The sequence below is a fragment of the Sapajus apella genome, unplaced genomic scaffold (genome assembly GCF_009761245.1).
Source record: "Sapajus apella isolate SASKATOON/1434 unplaced genomic scaffold, GSC_monkey_1.0 scaffold21, whole genome shotgun sequence".
Classification (NCBI taxonomy): domain Eukaryota; kingdom Metazoa; phylum Chordata; class Mammalia; order Primates; family Cebidae; genus Sapajus; species Sapajus apella.
In genome coordinates, this window is record NW_022436961.1 from 29,056,956 (window position 1) to 29,073,612 (window position 16,657).

At 48.5% G+C, this 16,657-nt stretch overlaps 1 protein-coding gene across 4 annotated transcripts in view; it reads left to right on the forward strand.

Moving 5' to 3' along the window:
- DPYSL2 (dihydropyrimidinase like 2) overlaps positions 1-16,657 on the forward strand; it is a 136,187-nt gene that overhangs the window by 59,633 nt on the left and 59,897 nt on the right. For all 4 annotated transcript variants that reach the window (XM_032288577.1, XM_032288578.1, XM_032288580.1 and 1 more), the window contains exon 3: positions 766-950. In XM_032288577.1, coding sequence (XP_032144468.1) covers positions 766-950 — 185 coding nt within the window. The remainder of the gene's footprint in view (positions 1-765; positions 951-16,657) is intronic.

The window sequence follows — 16,657 nt, forward strand, 5'->3', positions numbered from 1 at the left end:
CACGATCCGGCCTGGTAGAACGACACTGGCCCAGAAGTGTGCAGGCCTGTGTGCTATTTTTACTCATCACTAATTAGAACTTTATCAACTCCTCCTTGATTAATATTCTCTTTAAAAAATTGGTAGAAAGACGCAAAAATATTTTTTAAAAATTGGAAAAGAATCATGTCCCCCAACATAATAAATACACATTTTTCTGCCTTTTTCATTACATTCCAGTTGTTAGCTGTTTCATTATCTGAATGACTGAACACATGCTTCCAAAATTTTAAATCATTGCAATCATAGTGTTCACTTTTTTTTTTTTTTTGGCTTTGTTTTGTTCTCTCCCACCCTTTCATCCCTATTTCCCCTCTGGTGAAAAGGATATGGTAAAAATAAATGTTTGGAAAGTACAGCCAGATCTGGAGAAAATTGCTATAGGATAATTAGCTCAATTGCAGGTGTTGTAAAGGGAGTCTAATGACAGTTTTTAGAAATATCTTGGGGCCTTATCATTTGATCTTAGGGGGTATCTTGGGAACAAAACCTCTGTGAGTGGGGCCAGTGATGTGATGCCTTATTTGACTTTTGCTTTCTAGTATACTCTGCATTGCCTCTTGCTGTGGGGTAGGAGTGCAGAGTGTTGTTATTATGAATCATAACGATGATCTGAAGATCCCATATAGAGTGGAGGATGGTTTATAGGTTAGTGAAAGTAGCTGTCCTGCCCTATTTGAGTCCATGTTCCATTTATAACCCTTTTCACCAACCTTGTTTGTTTAGGCAAATAGGAGAAAATCTGATTGTACCAGGAGGGGTGAAGACCATCGAGGCCCACTCCCGGATGGTGATCCCCGGAGGAATTGATGTTCACACTCGTTTCCAGATGCCTGACCAGGGAATGACGTCTGCTGATGATTTCTTCCAAGGAACCAAGGCGGCCCTGGCTGGGGGAACCACCATGATCAGTAAGAAACTTAAAAACCATCGTTGTAGTGCTTAGGACATGTGAGAGTTTGCAAATAAGCCTGTGTTGTTTGAGTCTTTTCTTCTAAAAGTTGCTGTCCTGAGCCACTTATCTACCAAATAAGGGGGCAAGGGTGTATTAACCATTTGTCTTATTTATTTATGCTCATTTTCTGTCAAATTTTAAGTTCTCCCGTTGAACTGGAGAATATGGTTCTAGGGAGTTTCCATAAGATGAATGGCTTCTGGCTTTCTCTCTGTGTGGCCTTTTGTCTCTCTTGAACCCAAAATGGGATTTGGTTTTAAAAACACTGCATTTGAAGTCATTCCAGCACCATCAACTTTAAGCCATTTTGCATAAGTATTTGATTGTGATTTTCGGAAAAATTCCTAAGAGTGCCTCTTCTTAGAATGAGGATGGGATGCAGCAAATGAAATGTCGAACCAGGAACTCCCGTTCCTCTGATATGGAAATCAAATGGGGGTGATACTCTCTATCTCTAGGCTGGGTTTAACGTAGGGGTCCTACAGATGAAACAATTGCCTTTAGATATGAAAATTGCTGGCACCCACAGCTGGGTGCCGCTTACGTATTGCTCCAAGGGGTTTGTGCTTTTTGCTTAACCAAATCTGAACTGTATTCACTGGACACAGCACATGTATTACGAGTTTGCTTGTGAACTGCCAGATTCCAGCATGCCTACTGGTTGTCCTTTTGACAAATGCCATTTTGTTTTTTGAGGAGGTGGACAAGCTGCCCAGTGGCCCGTCAGATACACATTTTTAAAAATAGATTTTATCCAAGGGTGAAAGTCAACATAGAGTCTGTCATGTATGAAAAGTTAGCACTGCAGTTGAGAAGAGGGTCTAAGTAGAAAAAAACTGAGCCATTTCCGCTATAGAAAAACCTATCTTACTAGTTATTATTTTTTGGTGGTGGTCTTTTTACCTGTGGCTTTGGGGTCTATCTGGAAGCTTCTTTTCTATCTTGCCTGAGCTAGAAAAATATTGCTCCGCCCTCCCCTCCTAATTTGAGTTGCCCTGCATTTTATTTCATTTTTATGGTTTTTGTGTGTGTGTGTGTGTGTGTTTTTCCCCCTGAGTTGGAGTCTTGCTCTGTCACCCAGGCTTGAGTGCAGTGGTGCGATCTTAGCTCACTGCAACCTTCACCTCTTGGGTTCAAGCAATTCTGCTGCCTCAGCTTCTCGCGTAGCTGGGATTACAGGCAGCCACGACCATACCCGGCTAACTTTTTCTATTTTTAGTAAAGATGGGGTTTCATCATGTTGGCCAGGCTGGACTTGAACTCCTGACCTTGTGATCCGCCCAACTCAGCCTCCCAAAGTGCTGAGATTAGAGGCATGAGCCACCTTGCCTGGCGTGTTCCCCTGCATTTTAAATATCAACTCAGCTTCTGGATTCTCTCTGTCCTGGTCTTCAGGGTCTGAAACATCAGGAACAGCTCTGTCCCGTTTCAGCTTTCTTGGCACCACTGATTAAGGCCTCTGAGTGTAAGCCTTGTGACCTGTGTCTTGCTGCACACGTTGCCCTGTAACCTAGTGGGTGCCATTTTCCGGAGTTGTGTGTGGGGGTTCTTTCATGCATACCTAGGGAGAGCAGAGCCTGCACCTTTTCAATTACTGGGGAATCACTGGCAGCTGTGGGCATTTCTGCCTCTCCGCCAGGGCAGGCCGTGGAAAAACACTTGAAATTGGCGAGGCCTAGACTGTTTGGCCGTCGGCCGGGAAGGCCAAGTCAGGATGATCATCTGCCTCAGTTTGGAGTTCAGAGGGAAGCCCTGCAGGTCCCTGCATTGGTCACAGAGAGTCAGTAAGCCATTAAAAACAATATTTTTCTGGCTGGGCATGGTGGCTCATGCCTGTAATTCCAGCACTTTGGGACACTGAGGCAGGTGGAGCACTTGAGGTCAGGATTTTGAGACTAGTCTGGCCAATATGGTGAAACCTCATCCCTACTAAATATACAAAAATTAGCCAGGCATGGTGGTGTGGGCCTGGAGTCTCAGCTACTCCGGAGGCTGAAGCAGGAGAATCTTTGTACCTGGGAGGCAGAGGTTGCAGTGAACTGAGATCATACCATTGCACTCCATCCTGAGCAATAGAGTGAGACTCCATCTCAAAAAAAAAAAAAAAAAAATATATATATATATATAGTGCATATGAATATATTTAAAAATGTGTTTATATATAAAAAATATATACACATATATAAAATATATACACATATATAAAATAGACACACACACACATACATACATACGTACATACATACATACATACATACATATATCTATCTCACCGGAGGGGGAAATGCCAGGAGTTAGGAGTCTGGAGTGCTGGTCCCCTTCTGACAGTGACTTGCTCTGTGACTTCGAGTCCCTGCCCTACTCTGTGCTGTAGCTGTGCATCTGCGCAGTGTGGGATTTGCACTGGATGACCCAGGAAGTCCTTTCCGGCTTCTACATTCGGTCATTCACTGAAACTCACTCAGTGAAACTCAGAGGGATTTTGCCTCTAATCAAGTACACTTTGCACAGCAGATACAGAAAGACCGTGTTTTCTCTCACACTTGCTTGAAAGACCCCCTCAGCCCACCATCTCCTGTCCTGCGTTCCTGGATCTGCCTCTTCCCTCCACACGCTTACCCTGCGCTTTGACCCTTTGCTGTTGCTTTTGGCTCTTTCCTTCCTTCCCTTCCTTTGGACCCGGGAGGCAGAGGTTGCAGTGAACTGAGATCACACCACTGCACTGCATCCTAAACAACAGAGTGAGACTCCATCTCAAAAAAAAAAAAAAGTCTGGAGTGAATGGTCAGTGTCATCTATCATTGGAGGGGAAATGCCCACAGCCAGGAGTTAGAAGTCTGGAGTGCTGACACTCCCTTGCCCTCTTGCCACCACCCTGACTTTTTCTTTTACCTTCCTCCTCAGCGGCTGTGGCCTTCTTTCCATTCATCCAGGTGGGTTCCTTCTGTTTAGGGACAAGCGACATCCTCTCTGAGTGCCGAACCTGGCCCAGGGAGCTGGAAAGAGTCAGCAGATGGCCTTATGGGCAGGTTGTCCGGAAAGGGGAGGGAACAGCCTGACCGCCCCCACTGCTTTCTTGGCCAGAATGCGATGGCATTTGTAAGGAGGCTCTGATGCAATCCAGCTATAGAGTAGGGGGTCAACTGAGCAAAGCTCAAGGAATAAAAGTCATCAGAGGTGGCAGTGTATGGTTAGCGTGGTGACCCCCAAATGCCATTGCTTTTATAGCCCAAGAAAAATATTAACTACTCTTGCAAGTAACCACCTATGGCTATTGACCCCTGTGGAATTTCTGCTAGCCCGCCTATCCCTTGGGGAGGGAATAGTGGTAATGCAGATGAGGAACTGAGGATTTTTTTTCCTTATTCTGCTTGCTGGTCATTCGTTCTGCATTTCTTCAAGTGAGTGAGTGGCTGGGATTTGCTGCACAGGGAAGGAGGCCTTGCAAGAAGCAGCTTAATGCCACTTCACTGGCACCTGTGACCTGCTGCTTTTTTTGACTTAACATATTGAGTCCAGTGAGAAATCCTTGGACACTTTGAAAACTTCACAGGCCCAGTCTTGCTGAAATAAACAATTAAAGTGAACTGGTACAAAAATACTAAAATCTCCCTCTTCCTCCCAACTCCTTCCTGCCCTGCCCGCATGCCCTCCACCCTCCTGGCTTTCTGGCCTTCTCCAGACCATGTCACCATGTCACTTTCCGTCACAGGTAAATCCTCACGTGCCTTCCTCCTGGCTCTGCGTTTCCCAGGTCACAGGCCCTGGAGGCTCCTTTCTGTCTGAATTGACGCCACATGTAGAGGAGAACACAGCCAAATATTCTCAGTTTAAAAAAGGAGATGGCATGTCAGCAGCAGAAGATAATATTATTACCGTTAAACAGAGCCTGCTATTGAGAATTGCACAATGAGATCTTTATGAGGAGGACTCCGTGTGGAGCAGGGGAAACGCCCTTTGCCCTTTCCATCCAGTGGCGGGTGGGCAGAGATTGCAGACATCCTCAGGGGGTGGCATCCAGACCGGCCCAGGGGTTGCGGGGGTGGCCATGTTGCTGCCTGGGGAGAACCCGATGGAGTTCCAGGGGCTTCATGGTCATTTGAGTTTAGGATCCCAGAGTTTCTAGGAAACAGTTGGGAATAGTTACATCTATTTTTTTTTGTGATGGAGTCTCGCTGTGTTGCCCAGGCTGGCATGCAGTGGCGTGGTCTTAGCTCACTGCAACCTACGTCTCCCAGATTCAAGTGATTCTCCTGCCTGATCCTCCTGAGTAGCTGGGATTACAGGCATGCACTACCACACCTGGCTAATTTTTTGTATTTTTTGTGAAGACGGGGGTTTTATCTTGTCGGCCAGGCTGGTCTCGAACTCCTGACCTCATCATGATCCATCACCTTGGCCTCCCAAAGCGCTGGGATTCCAGGCGTGAGCCACTGTGCCCGGCCCAGTTACCTCTGTTTTATAGAGGGGAAGACTGAGGCCAGAGGCACAGAGCCAACTTGCCAATACTTACCCTGTGCATCGGTGCAAGTAGCCAGGTATGGAATGTACACCTTTGCTCTCAGCCTCAGTGGCCTCATCTGCAAAGTGGGGTAAGTTTTGGCAAAGGTGGACTGTGGTGGCATCACAGCGGCACCTGCCTGGTAGTCAGCACTCCCACGTGGTAACTCTTGTCATTCCATCCTTGCTGGGTATCTGCACTGTCCCATCTCTTGCACACTGAGCTCTACATTCCCCTAGAGCTGCAGAAAGAGGCCCCAGCTGCCGGACGCTTGACCTGAGCATTCACTGAGTGCAGGCGCTCTCCAGGCGTGGCTGGCAGACGTGCTTTGCATGTTGCATCTGAGGGTTGCATCTTGAAACATCCTGCTTCCTAGGTCCCACCCTGCCTAGTTAAAGTAGCGAATCTGCTGGTGGGCCTTTGATTCTGTATTTGAATCTGATGCTTGGGGAGCTGTTTGAAAGCATGACTTTCAGGGGTCCCTGCCAGATCTGCACACTCTGGATCTCGCCACCGCTCTGAATGCCCTTTCTGCTCACGTGAACTCCAGGCTTTCCCTAGAGGATGTGCTACCTCAGGCACAACATGCCCACAGGCTTCCTGGTCCCTCGGCAACATCACACAGCAGAGATGGGGATCGGAAGTGAGCAGGGAGGAGGAGGGGAGCTGCCGCCGCTGCAGGGCTGGAAGCGGCCCTCCCTCCTGAGCGCCAGCCTTGTCACTTCTCCTCTGGCTGTGGCTCCCTGGATGTGCATCAGGCACCTCCATCTAATAGTCCCCAGTCAGACTGCCCGCCTGCTCCCTGCCGCCTTTCTGGTGCCCAGTCCTGGAGAGGGCTCCCTCGAGGCCATGCTGGCGGCATCTTCATGTCCGTGTGCCGCCTCGAGTTGCTTTGATCCCTGTGTTACCTCTTGCACTCTTTCCTTTACCTGCTCGGATTCGGCCTTTGTTACCTCTTCCTGGATTTTGGCCCCAGCCCTCTGAGGAGTCTTGCTGTCTGTCCCCGGTCTCCTGCCTCTTGCCAGGCTGTTTGTCTAGCACAGCTCTCATTGTGCCGCTTTCTTTCTCTGAAGCCTTCAGTGACTCCCTCTTGATCAGAGAATCAGCCCGTGTGTCAGAACCCTCTGCGACATGGCCCATTCCTGCCGCCCCAGCCCAGACTCACATTGCCATCTCAGCCAGGGTTGCCCTCCCTTTCTTTCCCTGCCTCCAGAAGCTTTGTCCCCCTTGACGGTCCAGCCTGGGTGCTCCCCAGGCACAGAGCTCCTCCTGGGATCTGTGGCTGCTGTGTGGCCTCTTGGCAAACATTGGGCTTTTATCCCACAGCCCAGGTGGCTTTCAGCCTTGCATGTGGTTCAATCAAGGCCCATCTGTCTCTTACATTTCCCTATTCCCTGCTGCCTGGGCAGTCTTCACTGCTCAGAGGTACTCTGTTAATGCTCATAGGTGAATGGATGAATGAATGAATGAATGAATGAATGAATACACTAATGAGACTGAACTTTCTGCTTCCTCTGAGTGATGCCAAGAGGCTTAGTGTCACGAGGAGGGAGCAGGGTTTAGGTATCCGATGTGGACAGTGTTCACGCTGATGGAAGCAGCCGCTTGCTCTGCAGTGACCCCCTTGGCAGCCCCAGCTCCCTGAGTCCCTGTGGTCAGCTCTGGCCTTGGTGGGGGAGGGTGGCAGGAAGGGGAAGCCCAGAGCCCAGGCATGGCCTATAGTTGTGGATGGGACAGCTCCCTCTGTCTGGGCTGTTCTTCAGAAGGGGGTGGGGACAGCAGCTCTTTCATTGGTCCTCTTGCGGGAGAGCCTGCTCTCCAAGTACAGAGGGTCACGACATGGAGAAATCACATGGCCCAGCACCACGGTGGACCCAGCGGTCATTTCCCCAAGTGCCTGGGGTTTGTCCCGGCTCTTCCCAACGAGCCTCCCATGGAGGCAGGAGGGTTGGGAGGAAGACGAGGTGGCTTCCTGGGGGGACGTGGCTCCCGGTTGTCACTGCGGTATATCCATGGCTTGTCATTTGTTCATCCATGTGGCATTTGGGTCGCTCCCTCCTGATGGTGAGTACACATGTGTGAACGCATGCACACACTGTAATATGGATGTGTCTGTAATTGATACTTTAATTATTCCCTTTGCAGTGCTCATTTGACTCGGGTTAGAAAGTGTTTACAAAAACGCCTGACCACATCAGACCTAAGTTTCAAAGTCCAGGACCAAAGTTGTCACCACAAAATCTGCCTGTGGCCTGGCGATTAGAAAGCCACGTTATCCAATGGGCTGTCGGTGTGGGCTGGTTCTCTGTGCTCCTCCCGTTGTCCCTAGTCCCCACATGGTTGAGGTCACACATTTCCTCTAAGGATACGGGTACCCTCTGCAAGCAGTCGCCAGGGGCCTGGGCCTACTCAGGTGTCACTGTGTGAATGTTGGCCTTCAATGGCTGGACTGGAAGAATCTGTCCTCCCCCTTGGCATAGTTGGGGCTGATCTCTTAATGCCTAGTGCCGAGCAGAGTGGAGGAGACAGGAAGGACGAGGGTGCATCCCGAGAGACAGCACAGCTCTTCCCAAAGGGCTGGCATGCACACTTTACCAAATGCTTTTCTCACCAAGGGAGTCATTGGGTTGGCCTAGCCCAGTAGGCTGGGTAGGCTGGGGGGATTAGGGACTTTTAGGCCCTTCCAAAAGCAAGGGCATCCCCGAGTGGGTGTCTAGGCCCTGTTTCGTGGACATTGTGGCAGATACCATAATGTCCCAGGGTTTCTTGCCCCCACCTGGCCCTGGGAGCTGGCAGTTATGGTGCTGGAAGTAAGCCTGACTCATTGGGGTGATGATCCTCCACCCCTTCAGGCGTCCTCACCCCAGCGCCGACCCTGCCTGTGGGTGTTGCACATGGAGCCTGGAGAGTCGCAGCACTGGGCGTTTGCCGGAGCCTCGTCTCTGACTTGCCCTGGAGCTGGTTGGTACAGATTACTGGGAACTTCCTGTTGATCCTGCTGACCTGATTGACAGCTGGAACCAGGATTGGTGGTGGGGCAAGTGTGAATGCCAGGCTCCAGCAGCGTCGGCCTGACCTTTGGACATGTGGGTCAGGCATTCAGTGGTGGGATCTCAGGGTTCCTCATTGCTAGATAAGAGCTTCCACAACATACCTGTGTTTGGGGGTGCCCTTGTCTTGTGTCCTGGCCGAGTGAGCTGGGCAGACTTCTGATTACAGCGATCATGTCCTTTCCATTTTTCTAAGGCCCCTGCATCCCTGGAGCTGGCTGTGAGAGCAGCTGAAGGAGCTGCCCAAAGAGTCTGATGGGAGCTGGGCCCATTACTCTTCCACTCATGAGAGTTTTTGCATTGTTGTCCTGGGGCAACCCTTTGTCGTGTGAAACTTTGTGTGGATCCCCCTCTGCCTGAGACATGAGACTGCTGAAGGCAGAGCTGCTCTGGTTGGAGAGGTGGGTGGGTGCTGGGTGGGCTGTGATGGAGCCCAGATCCTCTCCACTTTGTCTATGGCATCCCCCCATAGCCGCCCCTCTGCCTCTGGGGAATCCCAGAGCATGGGGAAGCACAGGATGGAAACCACCCCATCCTAGCCCTGCCTCCCACTTTGTCCATCTCCCTTGCAAAGCTTGCAATGTGACTGGTCCTGGTATAGCCTCCATGTTGAGTTGTAGGGGAAAGGGTGTTTCGTAAGCAGGCACATACCCGTGGAGTCGCTTAAGAAAATGCCAAACCGCACTGTGTAAGTTTTCAGGAGTTTCATTTAATATATGTCTCTCTGTTCAAGACAGGATCCAGGGTAGAGCACCTGTTTCATTTCATTTTCCGTGCCTAGGTTTGGGTTGGTTTTCTTTCTTTGTCTCTTTCTTTCTTTCTCTTTCTTTTCTCTCTATCTTCTCTTTCTTTCTTCTTTCTTTCGTGGCGTGATCTTGGCTCACTGCAACCTCTGTCTTCCAGGTTTAAGCAATTCTCCTCTGGCAGCCTCCTGAGTAGCTGGGACTACAGGCGTACACCACCATGCCCAGCTAATTTTTTTGTGTTTTTAGTAGAGACAGGGTTTCACCATGTGTTGGCCAAGATGGTCTCGATCTCTTGACCTTGTGATCCACCCATCTCAACCTCCCAAAGTGCTGGGATTACAGGGGTGAAATACCTTGCCCAGCTGGGTTGCTTTTCTTACCTTTTTATGACAGCCCGTAATAGGTGAGCATTCTACCCTTCTTTAAAAAGTTAATGGTGCAGAAAGTTTTATTTATTTATTTTTTAGAGGTGGCATCTCAGTGTGGCTGTAGTGCAGTGTTGCGATCACAGCTCACTGCAGCTTTGAATCCCTAGGCTTAATCCTTTTGCCCCAGTAGCTGAGAATGCAGGTGTACACCACTATACCCAGCAATTTTTTTATTTGTTAGTAGAGATGGGGTCTTGCTGTGTTGCCCAGGCTGGTCTCCTGGCCTCAACTGATCCTCCTGCTTTGGCCTCCCAAAGTGCTGAGATTACAGTCATGAGCCACTGTGCCTGTCCGTTACATTAGCTTTTTGTTCTTGTTTTTGTTTCTTTTGAGATGGAGTTTTGCTCTTGTTGCCCAGGCTGGAGTGCAATGGAGCTATCTCGGCTTACCGCACCCTCACACCTCCCAGGTACAAGTGATTCTCCTGTCTCAGCCTCCCAAGTAGCTCAGATTACAGGCATGCACCACCACGCCCAGCTAATTTTTTTGTGTTTAGTAGAGACAGGGTTTCACCATGTTAGTCAGGCTGGTTGTGAACTCCTGACCCGAGGTGATCCACCCACCTCAGCCTCCCAAAGTGCTGGGATTACAGGCGTGTACCACCACACCCGGCTAGCACAGTAGTTTTAAAGGGAAAATTGACTGTGGGTGGCCAAGGGATTTGTGTTTTCTGACTTAACCATCCATGGCTCTGACCCTAAATCACCCATTAAGGCCATTTCCCCCTTTTTTCTCCTTTTCCTCCCCAAGCTGACCTTTCTCTTTCTTCTTAAGTAGTGATTATTGATTTCTTTGGGTTTTGCGGATTCTGTCTCTGACTCGCAGTGATTGTTGGGTGAAGCCATTGGCTCAAATTCTTTGCTTTTAGAGTGTCTTAACTGCCATGGGTAATGATAAAGGGGAGTGACAGTGAGTAGAAATTAGAGTTCTTTCTGGTTAACCCATTTGGGAGGTAGCTGTCTCTGAATATGACTAAGTTCCCCTAATGACAGAGGGAATGCTGCTAGGGGTTGGGTCGGGGTGACTGAGGCCGCTGTCCAGTTAAGGGAATTTTACTTTGAGCTAGGGCAGTGGTTTAAAAACCTTGACTGCACATTAGAATCCCCTGGGGAGTTTCTACCAAAGTGCAGAGACCAGACCTTCTGACCGAATTGTTCTAGGTGGGCGTGGCATTGGTCATTTTGAAAGCCTCAAGGTGGTAGCTGAGATAAAGGATCAGGGATCTCGGTGCTTGTTCTGACAGTTGGATTTCTGTTGAAACTGAATGAATGTCTGCCAAGATTTTCCGAAACCCAGAACTGCCCTCAGCTCCCTGTTCCCTGCTCCGTCCTGTCCTCTTCACGAACGGAGTGGGATCACACCGTTGTGGCCTGGCCTGGGTGGATGCCGCAGTCAGATACTCCCCAGAAGCTTAACCACTGAGCTAATTGTCACCAGAAAGAGCCTCCTTCGGTTGCTGTCCTTGGTGTTCAGGGAGGCTTTACTTGGCAAATTCCCTAATAGAGCACTGGTTAGGACTTGGAATAAGTGGTGATGAGCAGGAGCAGGGCTGCCTGAGGGGACAGGGTGGCTGCTGGGGGCAGAGTGGAACTGGAATGTAGGCTGCTGTCCCCAGCCTGTGGCCACCTGCTGTGCTGGTTCCCTGAGAAAACCCTACTGTCTTTAGATTGAATCTGTAGTGTTTATGACCTAATCACCCGCTAATGATAGGTCAGGACTGGAATCTTTCCTTGTGGGGAGCCTGTGAGACAAAAATCAAAGGGCCCTGATAATAACATAGAATCACAGACTCTGAAGGCAGCCATTCACCTCCTTCCCAGCCCCCCTCCCACAGCTGGGCGCAGTTTATTGGACCAGGCTTCAGAGGATGGGACTGTAAGTAACTCAACAGGACGGGGGTGGGAGTGCTCCAAGAATCAGATGTAAGTTTAACTTCCCTTTCTGGTGCCTTCTGTTTGAGTGTGATAATCCTGATGTGTTTCCAGATGTCTATTTCCACATCTGTAAAATGGAGACAACCAATTCCTGTTTCTTAGGACTTTGTAAGAAGTGAGGTTATTTTTATGCCATACTATTTAAAAGTAAGCATTGTGACACTTTTGGAACATGTTTGAAAAGATCTCCCTCTCTCTCACATCTGTCTATATCCATCTTTATCTTTCTATCATCTGTCTCTATCATCCATCTATCCATCCATCTATCTTTATCATCGATTCTGTCTATTCATTCATTTATATTTATCTGGCATGACGTGGGATAGGTGAATTCTATAGCCAGGTGGCCTCCAGAAGCTTATGAAATAATCAGATCTACCATCTATTTCCCTACCTACCTATCATTTATCTAATCTATATATTGATATATATCTATCTAGTCTGTATCTACCTTGATATCTGTCTGTACTTATCTGCCATCTCTATTTAATCCATCATCTCTCATCTATATCTATTGATTATCACTTATGTATTTATCCTAATCTATCATTAATCGATCATCTTTCTAATCTATCTGTATACGTCTGTTCTCTGTTTAATCTGTCAATTGACCATTTGTCTGTTCATCTCTCCTGTATCAAAGAGGTAGTTGCACGCCACCTGATTCCAGATGGGTTATCTCACTTCACTGTCACTTGGTGAGATCAGGAAGAGGTCTCAAGGATTGGTTCAACTTCAGGCCCGTGTACATGAGTTTGTGTTTTGAACACAGCAGGAAATACAACTTTGTATAAGGAGCTTTCTTGTTGGCTAGGCGCGGTGGCTTATGCCTTTAATCTCAGCACTTTGGGAGACTGAGGTAGTAGAATCACTTGAAGCCAGGAGTTCAAGACCAGCCTGGGCAGCAAAGTGAAGCCTTGTCTCTACCAAAATAAATAAATAAATAAATAAATAAAATAAAAATAAAAAATTAGCTGGGCATGGTGGCACATACCTGTAGTCCCAGCTGTTTGGAAGGCTGAGGTGGGAGGACTGCATGAGCCCCACAGTTTGCGGGGGTAGTTAGCCATGGTTGTGCCACTGCACTCTAGTCTGGGAGACAGTGAGAACCCATCTTAAAAAAAAAAAAAGAGTATAATTCAGCTTATAGGGCTTATAATCCTGTAAGAAGACTTCTTATGCAAGAAAATAAAAATTTTACTTTTCACTTTTTCTTTCCTCCTGCAAATAATCTCTGGAGAGTTTGGAGCCTAAATTTCCTTGACAACACATCTGGCCCTGCAGATGTAAAGCAATGTCCCCAGAAAACAGCCCATCAAATCAATAAATCTTGCTAGCCTTGAATTTGCAGCCTTTTTTTGTAATTCAAATGAGGCCAACTTTATAAGTGTCCATTGCTGTGCTGTTGAATTCAAGCCCCTCTGTTTTTCATGGTGGTTTTCCTTCCTTGTCTGCTGGGGGGGCTTGCATTCCTCACTGAACCAGACCTCCACCTTCTTCCCCCCAGCCCTGTAGTTGGCTGAGCTTCCAGGCAGGGCTGCAGGGTCGTACCGCTGGAAGAGTTGGTGACAAATTCTTCCCCAGTGGGTGTTTCGGCTAAGGAAGCGTTTAGTCACGTAGGGCCGGCCGTGCCCAGCAGTGCCGAGTGGGAGAGGCCTGGCAGAGGGCAGAGCTCTCTCCTCTCCAGCCGGGTGTGGCTGGTAGCTCCTTCCTCTTTTGTGGTGTCAAACCAAGGGATAGCATGGACCCAGCAGAACTGAAAGCAAAGGGAAGAGCCATTATTAGCGAGTTCTGACAGAGGCGAGCAACTCCTTCGTGTGGACAGGCACATCTCATGCCTCTGCTTCAGTTGGGAGTTTTTTTTTTTTCCTAATTGCTGTTTATTATGTGCCTTAGCTCATTAGCTGCAGAAATCACAGGAGATTAAAAAAGCAGGTAGGATGGGTCCATCCTTAAAGCAAGGAGAGAGTTTAGTGAGGAAACTGTGTCCCTGAGGCCTTGACAGATATTTTGGAGCCAACCCTGAGCCCAGTGAGGGAGGACCCAATCTTTTGGAGGAAATGCAACTTTAGCTTCGGAGTTTTAAGTGGAAAGCGGCAGAAATTCACAGCTTGGGCACAGCATTGGTGGCATGGTGTTGCGTCACTTTACACAGTTAGATGGGGCTTCAGCTCTCTTTGTAGGATAAAAGTTTAGGTTCTTGTCCAAACGAATATGCTTCTATATTCTACCAATAATGATTCCAGGACCGCAGTGCAGACCAGGGCTGCCCTAAGCAAACCCAGGCATCCATCACTCTAAAGGACACGTGGTGAATCCACTTGCCCTCCGATGAGCTCGGGAAGGGGGTGACCCTAGCACTGGCTCTCTGGACCTCTCCACAGACCCGCTGGGAGTCATGGGCAGGAGTGGTGTGATTCCGTTCTTTTCATAAGAGATGGTTAGAAGAAAGTGAGTTATTTGGAGGGAACAGATAATTGTTATCATTTATCGGGAGTTTGTGCCAAGCAAGCCCTGTGTACACTGTTTCTAATCCCTTCCATCAGCCCTGAAGATAGACAGGCTTATCCTCCTGTTATAAATGAAGAAATGGGAAGTCCAGAGATGTCAGGTGACTTGCCTAAAGCCACAGAGCCTGCAAGCGTGAGGGCTGGGATTCCAATCCAAGCTCTGGGCCAGTGGCACTTACAGCTCCCAGAATGCGAGAGGAATGTTTGCTTTGCAGCAGTTAGCCTGTTTGTGAAGGCTACTTTGTGCCCAGCCTCATGCCAGGCACTTTACAACAGTCCCAGACACAGCACCCGCCTCAAGTTTGCCCTAGGGTACAGGGCTCCTATCCATCCCTGAAGAACAGAAAGATTTTGGTGTTCAAGTTTTATCCTGCCCTTCCATCCACCTGTTATTTAAAAGTGCTTTTTCTGTAATACACAGGGAGGAAATGATCAGATATACATCTCCCACGAAGTGGGAGGCCGCACCCAGCATGGAAGATGCTCACCAAGACAGTGGTATATTGGGTCTCTTGTCTCCTACAGAAGCCCTGGATAGATGCCCTAGATTTCTCCTTGCCTCCCAGAGGGTGATTTGGAGAGCAATCGAGAGGAGTAATTGATGCCATGCATTCATCGGCTGAACTTAATCCCTCTTCTGGGAGGCCCGGGAGCCTCCTTCCATGCGGGGCCAGACTGAGCTGATTTCTGTCACGTAGGCTGCTCCGAGGTCGCCTTGCCGTACCCTGGCTCTCATCTTTTGCATTTCTCTGAATCGCTTTGGCATGGGCTTCTATGAGGTTCATTAGGCGCAGCACCTCCCATGTCTGCTTGGGAAACACCACGGGCAGATGGCATTTTTCTTTCTTTCTTTTTTTTTTTTTTTTTTTTTTTTTGAGGAGGGACAGAGACAAGGAGGAAAATCAGACAATTTCTCAGAGTTGGAATTGTGTTCTGGATATTGTTTTTCTCCTTTATGGAGATAATCCAGAGAGAAACATGAAGTGTAATGGAAAGAATTTGAGGCCCAGTCTTGATGATGCGTCTTCACGGAGCTGGGAGTCGGGAGACCTTCGTGCCGGTCCTGCCTCTGCTGCTTGTGAGCCCAGGCTCAGTGCCCCACAGCTTGGTCCTGGTTTTCTCCGTTGTCAGAGTGCCTGGATCAGTGTGTCTTGCCTGATACGGGTGCTTTGAGGATTCAGGGAGGCGGTGGCCGTGGCGGGGCTTGGACAAGTTACCTGTGTTGGGGAGTAGCCCCTTCACCCCAGTTTTGCTCCTGACAGTTGAAACTTTTTGTTATGATGCATGGCCACTGGGGTATTCAAAGGGCTAAATTTGTTTTGTGGCAATTGCCTTCAGCAACCATGGCGTTGCATCATCTACCTCTTCTCATGTTCTTCTGTCATCAAGAATCAATTAAAATAGTCAGCATTGCTGTGAAATGGTTTATTTTTTTGTGGATGTTTTAGAGGCTCCTCCTTGCCGTCTCCTGAATTTCTTTTCTTGCTAAGCCCATTCAGCTCTGTTGGTTTTTTTTTTTTTTTTTTTTTAAGAGATGGGGTTTTTCCATGTTGGTCAGGCTGGCCTCGAACTCCCAACCTCAGGTGATCCACCCACCTCGGCCTCCGGAAGTGCTGGGATTACAGGCATGAGCCACCATGCTTGGCCAGCTCTGTTGTTTTTAAAGCGTTCTTTCCCCACCTGCTCTATGAAAACATATTTTCCATCCATCTTAAAAAAGGAAGATTCATGTTGCTGTACTTAATGCTGGAATGTCAGTGCCGGCAGAAGGCACCAGGAAACACCTGATGTGCCCCCACCCTGGTGAGCACCTTTCTCCCCAGGCACAGCCCATGCTTAGGGGAGATTTGAGGCATTTGATCATTTTCTCCCTTTAGCTTATAGCACAGAGTACTTTGAAATAAAGATTGGCTCACAGGGCAGGTTGAAGTTAACACCAAAATCCGTCAGTTCCTTGGGGGCGGATGGGAGCCTGACACCTGATTACAAGCTCCAGGTGAGGGTGGAGTTTGACACTTGCACCTTGTTTATTGCTATCCTTCTTTCATTTTGCAGGGCGGCGCGGTGGGGGAATGAAAGCCCAGAAAGGGGAGGTGGCACTGGGGCAGGATGGACGCTGCTTCTGTGCCTTTTCCCCACAGTGGTGCTTTTTTAGCTATGCAAGTGTCGTGCACGTAAATTTAGCTCACACCCAGTGTGAGTGCCGTTCTCGTGAAGGACACTCTCTGTGGAAAAGCTCACTTTTCAGAGAAGAGCTGGAGAAGGCCTCCTGTCCATCTTAGTGCTGAAACGTGAGTTTTCATTCCATGGCAAGGCATGTTAATGAAAGATGAACTGGAGAAGCCGATGTGTCGAAAAGAAATAGGTTCTTTTATGTAGAGGGGGAAAGTTCCCACTCTGCTGTCTGTCCTAGGTCCTGTGGCTTGTAGGCATTTGAACTTTTTTGCCTTGGTTCTGAGAGAGGCGAAGGGTTCAGAAGCTGTGTTCCGCTGAA